The sequence below is a fragment of the Trematomus bernacchii genome, unplaced genomic scaffold, assembly GCF_902827165.1.
Source record: "Trematomus bernacchii unplaced genomic scaffold, fTreBer1.1, whole genome shotgun sequence".
Taxonomy (NCBI): domain Eukaryota; kingdom Metazoa; phylum Chordata; class Actinopteri; order Perciformes; family Nototheniidae; genus Trematomus; species Trematomus bernacchii.
Window position 1 is genome coordinate 806,863 of NW_022987671.1, and position 22,999 is coordinate 829,861.

Below are 22,999 nucleotides of genomic sequence, written 5' to 3' on the forward strand. Positions count from 1 at the left end.
ATGTAAGTGGCTTATGTAAGTGGCTTATGTGAGTGGCTTATGTAAGTGGCTTATGTAAGTGGCGCTGTACTCCTGCCACAAAAGCAGCGAAGAAGACTTCCTGCGCATGGTTGCCATGGTTGCCCTTCTGTTTATTCTCCGCTGTGGACACTCTGGCTCTTTTTCTCCCTCCCCAAGGCAAGCGTTTGCTCCTGCTGTAATTCTCTCCGGTTAGTCCACCAGCAGATGAAAAACACCCACCTCTCCGCCTCTTCCAAGGGACGAGGGGACCGCGCGGCAGAGTTTCTGTTATATTTTTTTTCGCCGGTCAACATGTCCGTTAAAGTTTAAATCTTCCAGACAAAATTAGAAAAGTGCCGGTCAGAGGTCTTCTTTGCTATTTATTGAGCTTTAAAACAAACTGATAACGACTCTATATAAGAATATAATAATAAAAAATGGAGCCTCTCTTTTCCTCCCCCTCTTCTGACAGCCCAGCAGCTGATCTCTGAGCAGGAGAGGTGGGGAGAGGCGGGGTTATTGCTTCATCGTTATCAGGAAATGATTGTATAGGCGTAAACACAGAGCCGTTTGCCCCCCCAGAGCGTTTCGTTTACAGATCTACCCACCTAGGGACCCGTTATCGTTATCGTTATCATTTTCTGCGTTTCCGTGTCGGCCTCGTGTGGCCGAACCGTCTATCTGATAGAGAACTGTAGCAGATACGACCGTTATCGTCCTTGTGTGGCCGGGGTATAGAGTGGCGAAGTCCCTCCCTTTCCGGGGGAGCTCCATGGGACCTTATTTCGGAAAAATTATGTATTGAAGTCAATGGGGAGAGAAAGATTATCTTTCGATCCCATTTGAATTGTGCAACGAATTACACATATGATGTTTGTCAATTTAAAAGATAATTTTGCAAGTCAAAAAAATTAAAATGTGTCGTAAAACTGTGAAGTAACACATTTTTTTGTGTGAAGCGCTCAATGAACTACATCTCTGGTCTTGCATACGTCACCAACACCAAGATGGCCGTCACGTTAGCACATTTCACCTCTTTCTTTCAGAATGAAGCGAAAAGTGTTAAAAGAGGTGAAAATCACTACAAGTCTGGCCAAGGGGAGTTTGTCGGTTTCGTAAGAGCCAGCATGCGGGACCGGCTTTACAAGGTTTCGGTGAGTAACACGAGTGTAATGTGTAACGTTACTGACATCACTTACGCGACTCTTGTAGTCTTTCTAGTTGCATATTTTTCATAGTCTTATATTTCAACAGTTTTACGACAAACTGTGACTTTTTTGACATGGAAATTATTTTTTTAAATTGACAAACATCATATGTGTAATTCATGGCACAATTCAAACGGGATCGAAAGATACGTTTTCTCTCTCCATTGACTTCAATACCTAATTTTTCATAAATAAGGTCCCATGGACCGGAAGTAGATGGGCGTGACTTCGCCTCTCTATTATCAATTTCCTGGGGGTGAAACTCCCCCAGATGGCGTTGTCAGCAACCGCCCTCTTACACCTAGCCGCACCACCTCGCCACAAATGCAAGCTTCCCTAGAGCATGTAGTGCTGCTCTGCATGAATGAGGTGTGAATGGGTGAATGACTCGCAGTGTGTAAAGAGATTTGATTGGTCCAGAAGACCTGATAAAGAGATTTATAAGTACAGTCCATTTACCTCCGTGTGTGATGTCTGTTTTTACTTCCTGTTTTCCCGCCTGTTTGTCTGATATATGTCTCCCCTTGTGTTCGCTTTCGATATGTCGTCTATGATCCCCTCTGGTTCCTGATGTGTGGTTTTATTTTGTCCTTGTGTGATTCCCTGTGTTCCTGCCAATGCTCCTGCACAAGTTGGGTATCCTTCTGATTTAATGTGATGTGATTTTAGATTATATTGTTTGGTTTGATGTAAATGCAGGGCCGTCGGTCCCTACAGGCCGACCATGCAGGCTGCATGGGGCCTCACATTGTGCAGGGGGCCTCGCGCAGGGAGCCTCGGCTTATGAGCTCGGCTTGAGCGCAGTTCTCCCCCCCCCCCTGGTGGGTTATTGTATGAGTCAAATGTATAACTTGCGAATGTTGTATAAGTCAAATGTCAAACTTTTGCCAATTGCCATATTAAAACATCAGCTGCAATTCAGGACATGAAGAAGGCAGTCTCTGCATAGCATATAGGCCAGGGGTATTCAACTAAAATTCAACGAGGTCCAGTTAGAGAAAATCTCCCCATGCAAAGGTCCGGAACATCAAAATATCTAACTTGCTTTATGAATTAGTGTGATATATATTGAAGTAGCCTGTAGCTTTATCAACGTCTGCATGTAATCAACAACTGACTGCCAATCAGATAAAGAAAGTACAATTCATAAACAACAATATTTATTGTCAATTAACATTGAACTATACAGATATACAGTAAATACTGTGGATATGTGTAATGTTCCTCTCGGGCTGCATTTAAAAATAAAATAGAGAAATAAATAAAATAGCTTTGTTAACCGTTTCACATCATGACTTAACAGTTTCAGACGATTATAGAACATATCAGTCTTTACACATCATAACAATTGAACAGTTTTAAAGTTTCTCTTTCTTTCCCTCTTATATTGCAGTCCCTCACTCACTTTTCTTTAATTCAGTGCGAGAATTGAGCTTGAGCTTGTCCTGCCAGGTGTTTAAATCTGGGCTGAAATGGTGTCAGGGCCATTCTCATACACACGCAGGTGCTCATTGGTTAGCCTCGGTTAGCCTGCCCTGGAACGATATTTAGTTTTCATTTTGATCCTGGTGGACTGATCATACTGGGCTCTGAGACTGCTTATTTTTTGTGACCTCAGTTCTGACTTGAGAGGGAATGTTTGGTCAAACACTTTGTGTTTTGTCTCATAGTGGCGTTTTGGCACTTTTAATCAGGGTTGGGAGGGTTACTTTGTAAATGTAATCGGTTACTGAATACATGGCTCTGAAAGTAATCCGAATACAGTTAGAGTTACGTGTCTTAAAAAAGTAACGTATTCAGATTACTTTTAGAATACTTTTGGAATACTTTATTTTTCTATAACAGATGGGTATGTTTTGGTGAACAGGAGACACTTATTTTACTGTTTTAATGGCTTATCAAGAGCACAACTCAAACACAACATCTTTGGGTCATTCTGGACAGCTCCCTCTCATCTGCACCCCACATAAAAAACATCACCAGGACTGCATTATTTGTACTCTCTTAAACCTTTCCTTAGAATATGTTATGAATTGTCAGGTGTCCTTGGGTGCTTTGAAAGGCGCCCCTAAATAGAATGAATTACTATTATTATTTATTATCTGAAACGACGTAATAACTTTTCAAACTGTTTCCAGTCACTTGCCCCATGCATTCAGCAGCAGCAGGCCATTCACTTTGATTTGATCCCGTTATGAAATGTCATCATTTCGACAATAAAGAAATGCTACATAAACGTTATCTTGCACATTTTATCGAACCATCTCCGTTTCTATATATTTTAAAAGAGATCTCTCTCTCTGATCTGCGTGCGGGGGCGGGGCCTCACAGACATGCTGCAGCGCTGTGCAGTGTGCACACAGTTCTGCTGGTAATGAATATTACATTTTATGAGGAAACTTTTCCACCAATAATTCCAAAAAGTATTCCAAAATGTATTCACATTCACCGCTTCTCTCCCTGTATCGCTAATGATTCTCTTCACTCACTTTCCTCTGCCGCTCTCTCGTCTCTTCTTCTGTGTTTCTCTCCCTGTATCGCTCACTCGTCTCTTTCGCCCCCTGTCGGCGGCGGTTAAAATAGAATCGCCCCGTCAAAATTGAAATCCCCTATTAATGTATTGATTATAGGCCCGGGTCCGTATAGGTCGGCGTCTGGGTCCGGATCCGGACCGCGGTCCGCCTGTTGCCGACCCCTGATATAGGCTAATGGAGATGCAGTTATTTCCAGCATTCTTTATTTACCATTTATTCAAGTATTTTATGCCTTTTATCTGCTAATGTACAGGAGGAAGAGTGATAAACTGTCTGTCTAGTTGGCTTACATAACAGTTAAAGTTTACAGCCTAAAAAACATGGAGCATTTTTTCCCCTTTTATTCATTTTTATGTCAATTTGCACATTTCATGGTGATGCTCAGCCTCTCCCCTTAACTACTAACAGTCATCATCATTTCAACCACAACACAGAGAAATACTGATAGAAATGTGTGTGTAGTTGTTGATACATTGCTGACAGAGGGAACTACATTGGAATACAGATTTAAGAAATATCAGTTTTTGAGCATGTAATAAGCATGTTTTGTCTAATATTGACTATATTACAACTATATTATAATAAAATAATATAGTATTTATATTATTGAATTGATTATGATTATGATTATTATTATTATTAGTAGAAGTAGTTTATTTGCATTAATTATATTAAAAACTGCTCTGGAGATCTTGTCATTTCTCCACAAAAGTGAGTTACAGGAACTGTACCCAAATCTCTGGATTGCCCTCCGCATAGCAGTAACTCTTCCTGTTACAGTTGCGTCTGCTGAGAGAAGCTTTTCCAAACTGAAGCTTATGAAGACGTACCTCCGGTCGTCAATGGCACAAGAACGCTTAAGTGGCCTGGCTATCATAAGCATCAACGCACAGTTGGCACAGCAGCTGTCATACGATGACCTTGTCGATGACTTTGCATCCAGGAAATGCAGACGTATTCACCTGTAAACGCATACTGAACGACATGCATGCACATTTACCATTTACCTCACTGTATACAAAAGTAACTGTGTTGATAATAATAATAAACAGGAATTATATTTGCAAAGTATTTTTTTCCAAAAAAAATGTTTCACTCCTGTCGGTGTGGGGGGGGGGGGGGGGGGGGGGGGGGGGGGGGAGCTCATCTCACAATAGCCACGTTCACACCGGAGTACTTTTCACCGTACATTTCACGTTTAGTTCCGTTAGTACCCCTTATGTCGCGTTCACACCAAAAAGAGCACTTCATCTCGGGAACTTTTACCCCCATTTTTAGTGCCTGCTGAGAGATGGTACTTTTCTAATAGTAATAGTAATAAGTGCCGGGGGACTGAGTGCCGGCACTAAATACGGCAAAGTACTTGGTGTGAACGCGCCTATTGTCGCTTGGGGCCCCAAGTGTAAATGTGTTAATTTTCAAAGAGAGGGGATATCAGATGTTAGAGGGTCTGACAGGCACTCTTTGTGCTTTATTTTTATAACCATAAAAGGCTCTATTTGGAACCTCAAAGTGAAACAATTGAGTTTGTAACAAATGTATGAACACAGCAATAAATAGTTTTTTTCTGTTTTTCAGTCTGTTCGTCTCAACCTTCTAAAAACTGCCACAACACATACTCGGGCCACAATGATAAGGTTGTCCGAATTGTGATGGTTGGGAAAACTGGAGCTGGGAAGAGCGCCACAGGAAACACCATTCTGGGAAAACAGGACTTTGAATCAAAGTTTTCTTTTAAATCTCTGACTAAAGACTGTGCTAAGGCCTTTGGGGAAGTGGATGGACAAAAGGTTGCTGTCATTGACACTCCAGGTCTGTTTGACACCAGCACTGATGAAAACAAGACCAGAAACGATGTTGGCCAGAGCATTTCTTATGCTTCTCCTGGACCCCATGTCTTCCTGGTCGTCATCAAACTGGGCAGATTCACAGATGAAGAAAGTCAGTCAGTGAAGAAGATTCAGGAAATCTTTGGAGAGGAAGCAGACAGATACAGCATGGTTCTCTTTACTCACGGTGATCTGCTCGAAGACCAAACTATCAAAGAGTCCTTGAAGGAAAGCGAAGAGCTGCAGGAACTTGTGGCCAGATGTTACGGGCAGTACCACGTCTTCAATAATGAGGTGAAGGATCGTTCTCAGGTCAGAGAGCTGCTCGACAAGATCAGAAAGATAACAAAGAAGAACGGAGGAAGCCATTACACCAATGAAATGTTCCAGGAGGCAGAGAGGGCCATAGAAGAGGAGAAACAGAGAATCCTTGAAGAGAGAGAAGAGGAAATGCGCAAAGAGAAGGAGGAAATGGAGAAGGAAATATCGGAAAAGTATGAGCAACAAATGAAGGAAGTGAAAGATGACAAAGAGAGGATGAAAAAGCTACTTGAAACTCGTGAAAGAGAAATGGAGGAGGAAAGGAGGAGATTAAGAGAAGAGCAGGAAAGGAAGGCCAGACAGGAAGCTGAGAACACCCCTTTCATAATTAGGTTTATAAAGGGCTTTATTAAATTCTTTACAGGATTGTGATGACAGCCGGTTTGCGTGAGACAGTCAGGATTGATGCTGGACGGCAGCAGATTTAGCAAACCTTTGGCTGTCTGACTCCTTGTTAATCTTCACCGTAGATGCACAATATCTATCAGGTATTAACAGGTATATTTAATTATATAACTAAACTTTTGTCCAGTACCTTTTTAATTCCATAACGATGGCAGCCATAGACACTCGCCATGAAACAGGAAGTTGTTGTAACTTCATTGTACAGTCTCCAAACTACCAATGTTGAGTGCTTGATAAGTCATAGCACCACCTAAAGGCAACAGGTAGTCAGCCTCATGTGACAAACATCATGAAAATAACAATGTGTGGTCTACAATTGATGTTTAGTAACATTCTGTTTGTTAATAGTGTTTCTCTAGCACCACATAGTGGACATATAAAGTGGTGCAAGGTGTGCAATATCTGTAACTTCCAGCAAATCACACTCCATGCAACATAGGTGATATTAATACTTTTTTTGTTTACCATAGAACATAAAGTCCATATATGGCATCTTTCTGGACTCTGGGTTTTGTGGTTTAATGGGTCATTTATCTCAGTGATGTAAGAAACGTGTGGAGTGCATGCATGTTTTTCAGGTAATCACTGTGACTGCACCACAGACAATGATAATTATGTAGAGATTGTGAATAATGTGTTTTTCAGTGATCATGAAATAAAGCTGATAATAAATGAGTAATGCTTTACTGACATCATTCGAGGTATATGTGTAAAAATACAATTAATCCTAAAGAATACAATACAATACTTTATTTATAGAGCACTTTAAACCTCCAGAACAAAGTGCTGTACAGTCAAATAAACAAAACAAAACATACACAACATAACACAGCACAGCTCACACACACCATAAAACAAGTACATGTAAAAACCATAGACAATTTAAAAGCAATAAAAGCAAGATGTTAATACGCTAAGGCACATGTGTCAAACTCAAGGCCCGGGGGACAAATCCGGCCCGTGGTAGATTTAATTTCGGCCCGCAGGATAATTTCTAATTACTATTAGATCTGGCCCGCCGGTATATTGCACGCACACCTTCACTCAATCCTGAGGGTCTCCTCAGCTCAGAGCCTGAGCCCAAACATTGATGAACTTGCACCCAAGATGAGATATCTGGCTTGAGCTAGCATCACAGAGCAGCACACTGAGTTTCAATGGATGTTTCCTTCTGCACTTTCTTTCTTGAGACAACAGGGCATGTTTGGTTTTTTCTTTGAGGGAAATCGTTTTTTTGAAACTGTTGTTGGCCTGTGGAAAAATGTAATCATAAGAAATGACTCTGCAGATAGAGCCATAAGAAATTAATGCAACTGATTATTTAATGTTTAACGTTGTTTTTATAGGCAATCATTTAAGCTTTGTTAGTTCCAGGTTTGATATGTGCAATAAGTTCATTTCAATACGTTTTGCAATAAACATTGAACCAGTCCGGCCCTCGACTAGTACCCATTATTTTATTTTGGCCCACTATTTGAGTTTGACACCGCTGGGTTAGATTGTTAACCCTTGGTCGTTCAGCCTGATGACTACAGAAAAAAAGACTATCCTTTGTCAATATATATCAATCGAGTATCAAAATAATACACAGTATGAAATGTAAATACTGAATTAAAACTCTACAATCGACCAATGTACTACCAAAACATGGTTACTATAACAAGTGTGCAAATGTATTTAGTTTCCTATCCATGTGAAACATTGTTAAGTGAGGGGGGGTATCTCACATCCTTTAGGGGAGTCCGGGGCATGACATATTTAAGATTTTGAAGTTAAATGCATCAAACTGGTCCTCTTTGATGGTAAAATTGAGATCTATGGATACATCTCTCAGCATAGATGGTTCTGGTCCACACTCCAATACAGTAGGTGGCGGTAAATCAAGAAGAGGAGAAGTTCACCCTGTGAAGAGAGCCTCACGTGTTTCCTTCATTTCTCCATGCGTATTGTGCTGTAGAAAGCAAGACAGGAGCTAATTTATCCAAACAAGAGATTAAAACACTTTCTTCAGAGGAGACAGTTCACTAAACAGGTGAGTAGACATGTTTTAAACTGTCGGTTGGTTTGAGTATTTTGAATGTCGCAGATTCTAACGGTTTTTAACGGATGTTTACTTAGCCTGAAGTGTTGGTTGCTAGTCGATGTTAGCTTAGCTTGTCTAAATATCACCAATACAATTTAATAGTTCGTGTTTTTATTATTTGTACGTGTGCTTAGTTGTAGTTGGTGGCGTTAGGGATCTATTTCAGTTCATTTTATTACGTAATTTAGTGCTTTTATCAGAGCGCTAGCTGTTGTTTAGCTAGGTAGGCTAACCGACAACTGACCAGACTTCATCTTAAAGGAGTTACACACAGGCAGTATGAGACAAATAAAGAACATTAAAGCATAGAAACAAGTTACAGGAGAGACACTAAATACCAGTGATGTAAAGTAACTAAGTGTATTTACTCAAGTTCTGTACTCGAGCACAATTTCGAGGTACATTTTTTACTACGACTTAGGTAAATCATGTACTTTTCCTCCATTAGATGTATTTAATACCTTTAGTTACTTTACAGATGTGGATTAATGGTGTGAAATATAATCAAGTGTTAAATCATACTTTAGTTCCACCTGGAGTAAATTCACAAGCTACCCTGCAGTATACAAAGTCATTCAAACTAGCTGCACCTTTACCAGCTTTGAGAACACTTTAATGATCAATCATCATAAAACATATCATATATATTATTCTGAAATGGACCAATCTGCACAATGACTACTTTTACTGTCGCTACTTTCACTATATTTTGATGATAATACTTTTATACTTTTACTTGAGTAAAATGTAGAAAAGTATTATCATGTTAATCACATAGCTATCATATGCCTAAAACAGTCCTGATGCTCTTCTAGGTAATCATACATCCTGTCATGTACACAGCTACAGTTGGGATACCTTTTGTTATCATGTGTACTCTCATATTACTATTTACTATGACATTCAGTATTTTCCCAACAGTAAATAATCTTATTTCAACATCCCCCTTGTTTCCCTCAGGTTGCCATGTCCTCCTACACCTGCATCAGCTGCAGAGTGGCGTTCACAGATGGCGAGGTGCAGCGGGCGCATTATAAAACCGACTGGCACCGTTACAACCTGAAGCGTAAAGTCGCCGACATGCCGCCGGTCACCGCGGAAAACTTCCAGGAGCGAGTTCTGTCTCAGCGAGTGGCCGCGGAGAAACAGCTGAGCGACACGGCGGCCACCGAAGGCTGTGCCGTCTGCAGCAAGAAGTTCTCCAGCATCAACGCCTACCAGAACCACCTGCAGGTCCAAAACACCTCATCCATCTGTTTGCAACTTATGAACATATTATATAGTATCAGGTCTAAAACCACCTCATCCATCTGTTTGCAACTTATGAACATATTATATAGTATCAGGTCTAAAACCACCTCATCCATCTGTTTGCAACTCTCACACATATTATATAGTATCAGGTCTAAAACCACCTCATTCATCTGTTTGCAACACACACACATATTATATAGTATCAGGTCTAAAACCACCTCATCTATCTGTTTGCAACTCACACACATATTATAAGTCTTCAATTTGAGTTGGTGAAACCTGCAGGAACCCTGAACACATCAATCTTATTACAAATTAAAATTAATTTAGTTTTACTTGCACAATTGTATTATGTTGCTCTGTTGGAGGAGCCTGTGACGTCAGATGTTCATTGCCATATCTACACTGCAGTCCCACAAACACCTGCAGGCGGAGAAGCAGGCGCTGCTCGCCGCCCAGAAGAAGGTGGACAAGATGAACGAGAAGAACCTGGAGAAGGGACTGGGCGAGGAGAAGGAGGATCGAGACGCAAGAAACGAGGCGCTGCAGCAGGTGCTGAAGGAGCAGCAACGACCCGGTCCAGCGGCTCAGGCAGAGAAGAAGCCGAGGACAGCGGAGCAGCTGGAGTGTCCTCCGAGGATGATGTGGCTGGAGGAGCAAGCCAAGAGGAGGGAGAAGGACACTGGAGCGACAGCAGCTGTGGAAGGTAAGGAAGAGAGACGAGGGAGGGTTTCAGAATTCTAACTTTTTGATTTATGAAGAAAGAAAGCAGTTAGCCAAGAAGCTATTTTTCATCTGTCGTCCCTGGACAGATTTTGTATTTCAACCTAAAGACACATTTCATTTTAAACAAGTAAATACAATCAAATAGAAACATGCAACAAACATGACTGGAATACTTAAGGGTCACCTACTATGCAAAATCTACTTCTTCATGTCTCTTCTACATCAACATGTGTCCCCTCTTCTTCATGTCTCTTCTACATCAACATGTGTCCCCTCTTCTTCATGTCTCTTCTACATCAACATGTGTCCCCTCTTCTCCATGTCTCTTCTACATCAACATGTGTGCCCTCTTCTTCATGTCTCTTCTTCATCAACATGTGTCCCCTCTTCTTCATGTCTCTTCATCAACATGTGTCCCCTCTTCTTCATGTCTCTTCATCAACATGTGTCCCCTCTTCTTCATGTCTCTTCTACATCAACATGTGTCCCCTCTTCTTCATGTCTCTTCTTCATCAACATGTGTCCCCTCTTCTTCATGTCTCTTCTACATCAACATGTGTCCCCTCTTCTTCATGTCTCTTCTTCATCAACATGTGTGCCCTCTTCTTCATGTCTCTTCTTCATCAACATGTGTCCCCTCTTCTTCATGTCTCTTCTTCATCAACATGTGTCCCCTCTTCTTCATGTCTCTTCATCAACATGTGTCCCCTCTTCTTCATGTCTCTTCATCAACATATGTCCCCTCTTCTTCATGTCTCTTCTACATCAACATGTGTCCCCTCTTCTTCATCAACATGTGTCCCCTCTTCTTCATGTCTCTTCTTCATCAACATGTGTCCCCTCTTCTTCATGTCTCTTCTTCATCAACATGTGTCCCCTCTTCTTCATGTCTCTTCTACATCAACATGTGTCCCCTCTTCCTCATGTCTCTTCTACATCACCATGTGTCCCCTCTTCTTCATGTCTCTTCTTCATCAACATGTGTCCCCTCTTCTTCATGTCTCTTCTACATCAACATGTGTCCCCTCTTCTTCATGTCTCTTCTACATCAACATGTGTCCCTCTTCTCATGTCTTTCATCAACATGTGTCCCCTCTTCTCATGTCTTCTCATCAACATGTGTCCCCTCTTCTTCATGTCTCTTCTTCATCAACATGTGTCCCCTCTTCTTCATGTCTCTTCTTCATCAACATGTTGTCCCCTCTTCTTCATGTCTCTTCTTCATCAACATGTGTCCCCTCTTCTTCATGTCTCTTCTACATCAACATGTGTCCCCTCTTCCTCATGTCTCTCTACATCACCATGTGTCCCCTCTTCTTCATGTCTCTTCTTCATCAACATGTGTCCCCTCTTCTTCATGTCTCTTCTTCATCAACATGTGTCCCCTCTTCTTCATGTCTCTTCTTCATCAACATGTGTCCCCTCTTCTTCATGTCTCTTCTTCATCAACATGTGTCCCCTCTTCTCCATGTCTCTTCTTCATCAACATGTGTCCCCTCTTCTTCATGTCTCTTCTTCATCAACACGTGTCCCCTCTTCTTCATGTCTCTTCTACATCAACACGTGTCCCCTCTTTCTTCATGTCTCTTCTTCATCAACATGTGTCCCCTCTTCTCATGTCTCTTCTACATCAACATGTGTCCCCTCTTCTTCATGTCTCTTCTTCATCAACATGTGTCCCCTCTTCTTCATGTCTCTTCTTCATCAACATGTGTCCCCTCTTCTTCATGTCTCTTCTTCATCAACATGTGTCCCCTCTGTGGAAAGAGACTCTGAAAGTCTCAGGAACAAAGATTCTCTCTCTTTTTGATCCATTTCTATAAAAACCTGTCTGAAAATGAGCTGATCAGATTTTGGTCACTTGATGATGTCATAACGATGTTTTGTCTTGTGTAACCATTAGCCAATCAGCAACCAAGGTAACCCCCCCCACCTTATCACCTGAATCTCCTCCTAGAGCACCATTGAGTTATTTTTAACCAAATCTCTCTCAGAGGGGCGTGGGGAGGGGCTCCTTATTTTCATCTAAAGTAACAGACAGAGAATCAGCACTTTGGAAACAGGGCAAAAAGAAATAAAGCTTCTGACTCCAATATTTTCCCTTAACAATCTTCCAGAAGAGTGGGAAGACGTTGAGGGGGAGGATGATGATATGGAGGAAGAGGAGGAGGAGGAGGAGGAAGAGGAGACGATGGACCAGGAGGAAGGGGCTGCTGCTGCCGTCTCCGCCCCACGTCCAGCTGCTCTGCCGGGATCCATCCCCGTCACAGACTGCCTGTTCTGCTCACACCACTCCAAGTCTCTGATGAAGAACGTGGCCCACATGACGAGAGTCCACAGCTTCTTCATCCCCGACCTCGAGTTCCTCGTCGACCTCAAGGGCCTCATGCGGTACCTCGGTGAGTTGTGGAGGTGAATGAACTCCAGGTGGAAGCTGCACAATGGCTAAAACAAGCTGATTTACGGTTCAATCTTTTGACTGGTTTTTACAATTCAAAGCTTTTTCTTAATTTTTAATACAGTTTTTAAGATTTAATCACATCCTTATTAGTGTTTTAACCTCAGCTTGATTATTTTTTTTAATCTAGTCTTAGTCCTGCGCCAAATGGCCTTTTTAGATGTTAAAAAAAAATACACATATATATATATATATTTTGTACTGAATTAAAAAAATTGTATTGCATTTATTTCTAGTCCTGTGAGAAATGCCTTTTTTTTTATTATTATTAATTGAACCTCTCCCAATTTCCTTGTCCTCGTTCAAATGTCCTTGTAACTTTTATATTATCATCAGAGATGGGGTCGTTACTAAAAAAAAGTAATATATTACATATTACATATTACTTTTAAAAAAAAAAGTAATATATTACACTACTTCGTTACTCTCTACATAAAGTAACTCGTTACTTTACTCGTTACTTTACTCGCAGGGCCGGCCCGCCCCTCCCTACAGGCAGATCACGCAGACTGCTAAAGTTTCAAATGTTCTCTTTAGTTCAGTTTCCATTGTCGCATAAGACTGATCCAGATAGCTCTGACTATGGCTGTCCTCTGTCTCCTGCTATCTGTATTTTGCGCAGTATATCTCTGAACGATGCGATGGTGATTCCACTGTGCAAATGGGCAACATTACCTCTACTATGAAGGATGCTACAAGCCTGTCCGTCTCTGCTTTGGTTACCGGTAATTTTTGCTGCGGCGGCGGCGCACTCACAACATCCTCACTCTGGGTTCGGGGGTCCTTAGCTATTAGCTTCACCTTAGCATGTGTTCTTTGCAGGTGTTTGTTGAGGTTTGACGTGGTGTTTGCAGCAGTGGATAACAGCTTCTGGCCTGGACACAGTTTGCACCTCACCGTCACATTCCTGTCTATTCTTCGGACGAACTCAAAATAATGGGCATACCTCCACCCCTCGAAAGTTATCGCTGACTCTGCCGTGTTTATGCAGCACTGCGCGTGGAGATGTGGACGCGCAAGTCGCGCAGATTACGTACATATAAACCTGCGGCGGAAACCCCTCTTGTCTGTCAGTGTGATTATGACTGATTTTATAAAAGTAACGAAGTAACGCGTGTCGGGGCAATGTTAGTAACTGTAGTGTGATTACTGAATTATAAAAGTAACGCGTTACACTACTCCGTTACCGACAAAAGTAATATTGTTACACCCAACTCTGATTATCATATAGTTTTAGTTGACTTAAAGTCTGGGCATGTTAGTCTTATCTCAGTTAAACAAAACTATCTTTTCAGTTTATTTAAAGTGATTTACAGTTCATTCCTTTGACTGGTTTTACAATTTCCCTTTATTTATTCAAAGCTTTTTCTTAACTTGTAATACAGTTTTTAAGACTTAAAGGTGGGGTAGGTCATTTTGGAGAAACCAGCTCGAGTGCGCTAGAATTTGAAAATACACAGCCGGAACAAATCTGCCACTTCCTTACAGAGCCCCTCCTCCAACACACACGAACGCGCACATGACCAATGAGGGCACGAGATAAGTTTGTGCACAGATGGAAGGCTGACAGGCAGGTAGGCCATCCAGTTATTTTAGCCGGGCCGGCTCTGATGATTGGTCGTGCTTTTTACAGTATTACGGCTTCCACAGATGATATTTTTTTATGTATTTTTTGTCAAAGCACTTAAAGTGGACCTATCATGATATATTTGAATAATATATTGTAGGGCCATACCTATATAAAACATGTCTGTGAGGTTTTTTTTTCAAAATACCAAACAGATCATGCATTTTAGCCATGCCTCATTTCGCTCTATTTGCTGTATTCCAGCCCTGTTTTTGCAAGGGCTGATTCTGTGGCAAATGAGCTGCAGCTGACCACGCCGCCCTGCAAAGGAGGGGGGCGAGGCACGAGCGTCATGTTACCATGCTGTTACCATGCCGTTACCATGCCACGGCAACCTCTCATTCCCCTGATAGGTAGAGCGTGGCCCATGTAGGCGGAGCGTCACCGCCCACTTTTCCGGGCTGACGTCGGGTCGGATGGAATCTTAATTTTTTAGATTAACTTTAATTAATTGTTTTGTCCCGTGTAAAATGTCCTTAGTTGTTTTAAAAAGACATCCTCTCAATTTAAATCACATTTTAAATGTTTTATTGCCTTTTATTTCTAGTCCTGTGAGAAAAGCCTTTTCTTAGTTTATCGATTATTTATTGAACATCTGCTAGTTTTAAAAAGACAAACCATATTTGTTAATTTCTATAAATGTAGTTTTTGTTCAAATGTCCTTGTTACTTTTATATTATCATATTAAAGGTGGGGTAGGTAAGTTTGAGAAACCGGCTCGAGATACACTTGTTGTTATATTCCATGGAATGCTCTTAACATCCCGATAGCAATGAATATCTGAAGTGCTTTGACAAAAAATCCATTAAAACATCTCATCTGTGGAAGCTGTAGTACTGTAAAAAGCACGACCAATCATCTGAGCCGGCCCGGCTAAAATAACTGGATGGCCTACCTGCCTGTCAGCCTTCCATCTGTGCACAAACTTATCTCGTGCCCTCATTGGTCATGTGCGCGTTCGTGTGTGTTGGAGGAGGGGCTCTGGAAGGAAGTGGCAGATTTTCTCCGGTTGTGTATTTTCAAATTCTAGTGATCTCGAGCCGGTTTCTCAAAATTACCTACCCCACCTTTAAGTCAGCTTGATTCTTTTTTTTTTTTTTTTTTCAAGTTTTAGTCGACTTAAAGTCTGGACATGTTACGGCCCGTCCACACGGCAGCGTTGCGTGCTTCAACGGAGACGCTTCCCATTAACTTTGAATGGGGTGACGTCACGCTTTGCCGAACTGCATTGTGGTTCCGTCGCGTCGCTTTGGCTCCGTTGCTCGCTTCGAAAGTTGAGACAAGTTAAACTTTTCAAGCGTTGACGGAAGCGCCAGCCAATCAAACCGCGTGCTTGTGTGTCCGGGGCGGGAGATTAATGTGATTGGTTGTTGGTCGCGCACCAGACACGCCCACCGGCAAGCTTCAACGCGACGCTGCCGTGTGGACGCACCGTCAGTCATAACTTATTTAAAAAGCAGTATAATTAAACAAAAACATGGATTTATTTATCTGATTATATTGAACATTTGATCCAAAATATCTCCTCTGGATGAAAACTGCGCCTTTTAGGATATTAAAGTTTTCTAGTTTTTGTTTCTATTATGAATAAAATGAGTTATACTTTATTAATCCAACATTGGGAAATGCTTTCGTTGCAGCAGCATGGTGAACAAGTACATCATTAGACATTTAAAAGTGTAACGTAAGTTGACCATGAGGAAAAAATATGTCAACTATCTGACAAATAAAACATTGACGGACTAAATTACAGCTAACACAATATGAAAGTGGGATATTATTTACATTTAGTGTGCAAGATTGAGATATTAAATTAGAAGTATAAGTAAAATGTACAGTATGAATATTAGAACAAAAATATTCGATCACTGCACCGCTTAATAATTTCAGATTGAGGATTTCTGATATAAAAATATGTAATATCTACAAACGTTGTGGTTATTAGTCGTGTAATAAAGATACTACCTAATGCTCTTGTTATTTGATGTAAATGTGTATGTTTCCCAGCTTTAATTGAATGTTTCCTCTTGTGTTTCAGGAGAGAAGGTGGGAGCGGGCAACGTGTGTCTGTGGTGTAACGAGAAGGGGCGCTCGTTTTATTCGGCTGAAGCAGTTCAGAGTCACATGACCGACAAAAGCCACTGTAAGCTCTTCACGGACGGAGACACCGCTCTGGAGTTCGCAGACTTCTACGACTTCAGGTAATAAATAACGTCATTTTTATATGCATTCGTTTTAAAAAGGTATAAGATGATACAAAAAAAAGAAGGGCCCAAACTCAAAATAAAACTGACTTATTGAACAAGACTTGATTTTAAGCCGATTTGAAATGGTTGGTTTTGAGTGAAATGTACATTACTGTACGACAGATATATTTATCTAAAGGTAACAAAGGCCTTTATTCTGCTTCTTTGTTCGTCTGAGTCACACTTTGTTTACTCTTTTACGGAAACAGGAGCAGCTACCCAGACAGGAAAGAGGGAGAGGACGCAGAGAAGGACAAAGACGAGCTTCCTGATGACCAGAACATCGAGTATGACGATGAACTGCTCGAACTGACGCTGCCTTCAGGTGACTTTACCTTCATCTACTTTTAACATTATTAATAATAAGGAGCAGCACATTCAAAATTGTGTTAAAATTAGGAAGCCTGGTTCCCTCCACAAAAAGTCAATATGGTTTTTCCATTGGATTTTGGATTATTAATAACAAACGTTTATGATACGTTTAGTTCAGCGGGAACATCTCCACATGTAAACACCACTTTAAGAATTCTGAAGTAACAGGCCAGCGTTGGGCTATAAAGGAACTACAGCACGGTCACATGACTTCACGTCACCACCGCTAAGATAAAGGTGGCTAATGTTGGGCTATAAAGGAACTACAGCACGGTCACATGACTTCACGCCACCACCGCTAAGCTAAAGGTGGCTAATGTTGGGCTATAAAGGAACTACAGCACGGTCACATGACTTCACGTCACCACCGCTAAGCTAAAGGAGGCTAATGTTGGGCTATAAAGGAACTACAGCACGGTCACATGACTTCACGTCACCACCGCTAAGCTAAAGGAGGCTAATGTTGGGCTATAAAGGAACTACAGCACGGTCACATGACTTCACGTCACCACCGCTAAGCTAAAGGAGGCTAATGTTGGGCTATAAAGGAACTACAGCACGGTCACATGACTTCACGTCACCACCGCTAAGATAAAGGAGGCTAATGTTGGGCTATAAAGGAACTACAGCACGGTCACATGACTTCACGTCACCACAGCTAAGCTAAAGGAGGCTAATGTTGGGCTATAAAGGAACTACAGCATGGTCACATGACTTTACGTCACCACCGCTAAGCTAAAGGTGGCTAATGTTGGGCTATAAAGGAACTACAGCACGGTCACATGACTTCACGTCACCACCGCTAAGCTAAACGTGGCTAATGTTGGGCTATAAAGGAACTACAGCACGGTCACATGACTTCACGTCACCACCGCTAAGCTAAAGGAGGCTAATGTTGGGCTATAAAGGAACTACAGCACGGTCACATGACTTCACGTCACCACCGCTAAGCTAAAGGCGGCTAATGTTGGGCTATAAAGGAACTACAGCACGGTCACATGACTTCACTTCACCACCGCTAAGCTAAAGGTGGCTAATGTTGGGCTATAAAGGAACTACAGCACGGCCACATGACTTCACGTCACCACCGCTAAGCTAAAGGCGGCTAATGTTGGGCTATAAAGGAACTACAGCACGGTCACATGACTTCACGTCACCACCGCTAAGCTAAAGGAGGCTAATGTTGGGCTATAAAGGAACTACAGCACGGTCACATGACTTCACGTCACCACCGCTAAGCTAAAGGAGGCTAATGTTGGGCTATAAAGGAACTACAGCACGGTCACATGACTTCACATCACCACCGCTAAGCTAAAGGCGGCTAATGTTGGGCTATAAAGGAACTACAGCACGGTCACATGACTTCACGTCACCACCGCTAAGCTAAAGGTGGCTAATGTTGGGCTATAAAGGAACTACAGCACGGTCACATGACTTCACGTCACCACCGCTAAGCTAAAGGAGGCTAATGTTGGGCTATAAAGGAACTACAGCACGGTCACATGACTTCACGTCACCACCGCTAAGCTAAAGGTGGCTAATGTTGGGCTATAAAGGAACTACAGCACGGTCACATGACTTCACGTCACCACCGCTAAGCTAAAGGTGGCTAATGTTGGGCTATAAAGGAACTACAGCACGGTCGCATGACTTCACGTCACCACCGCTAAGCTAAAGGCGGCTAATGTTGGGCTATAAAGGAACTACAGCACGGTCGCATGACTTCACGTCACCACCGCTAAGCTAAAGGTGGCTAATGTTGGGCTATAAAGGAACTACAGCACGGTCGCATGACTTCACGTCACCACCGCTAAGCTAAAGGTGGCTAATGTTGGGCTATAAAGGAACTACAGCACGGTCGCATGACTTCACGTCACCACCGCTAAGCTAAAGGCAGCTAATGTTGGGCGTGATGACGTTTAGTCGTCTCATTTAGACTCTTGTTAGCAACCGCAGTGTTTAAATCCACCAGTAGGGGATTTACTGATGTATTTTATGTCGTTGAATTAAAATCTCTTCAGCTTGTGTTAACCACAGACCTTATTTCACGCTAACAACCAAAAACACATTCAGAAAAACCATTGACTTCCAGAACAGGGGACAGGAAGTGCTAAAATTCTCCCTTATTTCAGGGTTTGAGGACTCATTCCTGCACCTCTCCTTGCTTGTTTGTGTTTGATAGTCCATATTGTGTTAACGTGTGTCTCTGTGTGTTTCCTCAGGCGCTAAGATCGGACACCGCTCCCTCATGAGGTATTACAAACAGCGTTTCGGCGCTCAGAAAGCTCTGGTTCTGAGCCACAACAAGAACGCCGTGGGCCGAGTCATGAAGCAGTACCGAGCTCTGGGCTGGGGAGGAGACGGAGGTGAGACTCATCCACTAAACACTATATTTATATATATATTTATTTATTATCATTTGATATGTCAACAGTTAGAGAAAGAAACCGAGAGGAATCAACCAGAATAGTTCATTTATTCTGAGGGGAATTGGGTTTTACGAATTAAAAGGGTAAAAATAGAAATGAATAATTGTATTTGTTATAAACATAGCAAGTTTATGATTGCAATGTTCAATAATATATAACGATATTTATATAAAAACAAAATATTATATAAGGAATGTCCAATTGAAGATTCAATATGAAAGAATACAAATATTTATAGTTGGAAATATCTCTTCTTGGATTTAATAGTAACAGGAATAAAATGTGAGGTTTCCCCTTTTTAAAATGGGAACTATAATCATTGCGTGTCAAATGTGTGATTGAAATCAAGGTAAAGGTGCGTTTCATTTGATCACCTGTAGCAGGGATGTGTTCCCTCTCAGCATTCTCCTTATTTTGTGCTTTCAAATGAATGTTTATCAAGTTTTAAGCCACAATTTTCAACTTTTTTAATCTTAGTGTTTTTTTAATTGATATTTTAACTTAATGATGGATTTTAGTCTGTGGGGAAATATCCCTCTGGAGCAGTGTTTCTCAAACTTGTTCATACCAAGGACACTTAACCAATACTAAAACACTCCCCAAATATCCCTAAACATAATAGGCCTTCTTACTACTCCAACAATAACAGCCTAATAATGACAGCTTAACCTTCTCTGCATCGCCTCGTTCACACATTAAATCAACAATACAAATACAACTACAGATTATATAAGCAATTAGTTAAAATGCGGTTTAAAATGCTCACAGGTTTTACACCTCTTATGAAAAGTAGACTACATTTATTACGGAGTTTATGTCCAACAGACTCTCAGATCGTTGACTACTGAGAGAAATGCAAACACACCGCATAGTACGACACAAACCTCCGCTGTGGATTCCCAAAACAAAAGACAGTAAAGCTATGGTCGCAGGCCCAAGTTTAACTCTCTGAGGTCGAAGCTATTTTTTCACATGTTAGGCTCGTCTGGGCTTTTTTTGTAAAGATGCTATTAAAACATGAACCTTGGTGACCGTCGGCCTGCATGGTCTGCCCCAACAACAGCCTCTGATCATCAACAGACTTCATGCAATGCTTCATCGGATGCATATATTAGATAATAATCTCTATCTCACTCCTAAAACATCTAAATCTACTTCCAGCATGGATACATGTTTATAAAAGACATCCATTGTTTGTTTTATACGCTTCTTGAAATCCTAAAAAATACATCGTTTTTCTAGAACAGATTACAAATCGCCTGAAAATGGTACAAACAAGTGGCAACATGTGTGACGAAGGTGTTGCGCTGGGCTATATCATGCAATCAAAAGTGAAACTTAAGCTCGCTCCATTGCAGAGATATTCCCGCGAGAGTGCGGAAAACTTAAATTAATGAATTTATTTCAAATGTGAAATGTTACCAATATACTCACAGACCACTAGGGGGCACTCACGCTCTGAGAAACACTGCTCTGGAGAGAACGCAAGGATTTTAGCCTTTGCAGACCATTGACATGCACTAAAACCTATAGAACACACCCTAAAAAGCATGATGGGGTTTCTTTAAATCGAGGAAGGTTTTTTTAACAGCTTTTCAACCTTCCTTGTACAATATAAGTTTGCTGCGATACCCATAATCTACGTGAAGTGTTCACTTTTTGTTTTAGAGAACCCTAGATTAAAATATCGCGTTCACTTCTCATCATACCCCGTAATAACTGATGAATCTGCTCCCCTTTCTCTCCCAGGCTTTGCCGCCGTGAACCACAAGCAGAAGGACATGCAGTACGTTCAGAAGATGAAGAACAAGTGGATGCAGAAGATGGGAATGCGCAACAACACCATCTTGCAGGCGCACTTCAGATTACAAATCATGTTCTAGACCACGGCAGACTTTACATTTTTAGGATGTCGGCTTTTATCCAGAACACAAGACTTTCAGTGCAGCTGCAGAAACGCTGGTCTGTGGCACGACATCATTAACACGTGGAAACAAGTGAAGCTGTGTTGTGTGTGCGAAGGAGATGCAGTCGTGTTGATGTGGAGGAATCTTTACTTTAACTCGAGAGCAGTTCAATTACATTTTCAGTCAAATCTGTGTTGAATACTGTCCGTAAATCTGCTTTAAGAACCCGAGTGCAAAATCAACAACTTTGTGGAGATAAAAGTGCATGAATCACATTCATTAAACTATGTGTTGACTAAAAGCTGATATTAAGACAATATTTTAGACTCTGTTCACTTAGAAAACCTACTCTGCATGTAATACATCTGATAAATGTGGAAATAAATTAAACTTAACTTGCATAACATGTTCAATTTCCAGTTATGTTTTAGACTTGCAGAAATAACTACTTCTAATTGTCTTCTACGGAAGAGGATGAGGGTTTTTCTTTAGACCTTACCAAAAGTGAATTATTATTTTTAAAGTCAGGATTCTGAGCAGGGTTCCCGTAAAGTCTTACATTTGATAATCAGAATTCAAGGCCTTAAAAAGTCTTAAATATGATCAAAAAAATAAGAAAGGTCTTAAATATGATTTTAGAGGGTCTTAAAAATGATGGGATTTGAAAGGTACTTCTGTGTTGCGATCGCGTCTAAATGTGTTTTGGGGGGAAATGTCCGGGCTGCAAAGTAACCAGTACGGTAAGAGCCTTTCAGTTCCCCCCAACAATCTGTATTGAAATAAATCAACACGGAACCAGTAACCACTAACCACTAACTTTGTTTCCCCAACTTTGCTTCCCCCGGCCCCTTTTCGGAGAACACCCAGCTAGTAACCTAGCAACCAAGCTTCAGCTAGCGGCAGTCAGAAACTCGGGTATCTTCGAATCTACTTACAAATAAATATGGGGAAGTGTAAGTTCAACTGAATTTATGGCTTGGTTGAAACCAGTGGAGGGGAACGTGTTTGAAGCCCGCTGCACCTTTTGCAAACACAAATAGCGTTTGCCAAATAAAGTGTTGTTCTGCAGAGGAAGTGACGGTGGATGCTAAGCCCACCGGTGTTGCCGTGGCGATGGCGTTGATTGAAGGCGTGGGAGACGTGGTGACGCTGCTGTTCTTCGTCTTGCTGCTGGTGCTGCTGCTGGCCTGGATCTCCACCCGCACCCCCCTAGACCACCTGCTGCCCCCCCAGCAGGACACGCCCCCCTCCGCCCTGAACGTGGGCAGCCTGATGGTTCCTCTGCTGGTTCTCATGCTCTCCGTGCTCTGGTACTGCCAGATCCAGTACTGGCAGTTCTTCACGGCCCCGGCCACCGCCTCGCTGGTGGGAGTCACCATCTTCCTCAGCCTGGTGGCCTTCGGAGTGTACCGTCGCGCTCTGATTGGCTGCTGCCTGTGTGACCTCAGAGCGGCAGAGACTCCGGACAGACCTGATGTTGTTGTTTTTGTTTTTCTGTTGCCATGGAGACTGAGTGTTAACGAGTTCTTTGTTTTAATTACATTTATTTTTTAGATCAAGTTCCTCTGTAGGTTCCTCATCATTGTGCCTCTTTAGGTTC

General features: G+C 41.7%; 2 protein-coding genes across 2 annotated transcripts in view; both read left to right on the forward strand.

Moving 5' to 3' along the window:
- The window catches only part of LOC117487470 (GTPase IMAP family member 9-like), a 406,332-nt gene that overhangs the window by 15,173 nt on the left and 368,160 nt on the right, over nt 1–22,999 (forward strand). The window lies entirely within an intron of this gene.
- LOC117487438 (zinc finger protein 622-like) lies at nt 8,196–21,805 on the forward strand. The gene is made up of 8 exons (XM_034136058.1): nt 8,196–8,329; nt 9,341–9,613; nt 10,046–10,340; nt 12,478–12,759; nt 16,484–16,646; nt 16,901–17,016; nt 19,286–19,429; nt 21,242–21,805. The coding sequence occupies exons 2-8, from the start codon at nt 9,347–9,349 to the stop codon at nt 21,373–21,375; spliced, it is 1,401 nt and encodes a 466-aa protein (XP_033991949.1). The 5' UTR covers nt 8,196–8,329; nt 9,341–9,346; the 3' UTR covers nt 21,376–21,805.

Coding starts and splice junctions, on each gene's coding strand:
- LOC117487438 (XM_034136058.1), top strand. CDS start 9,347: ATGTCCTCCTACACCTGCATCAGCTGCAGAGTGGCGTTCACAGATGGC. Junction 9,614..10,045: donor CCTACCAGAACCACCTGCAG/GTCCAAAACACC, acceptor TCTACACTGCAG/TCCCACAAACACCTGCAGGC. Junction 10,341..12,477: donor AGCGACAGCAGCTGTGGAAG/GTAAGGAAGAGA, acceptor ACAATCTTCCAG/AAGAGTGGGAAGACGTTGAG.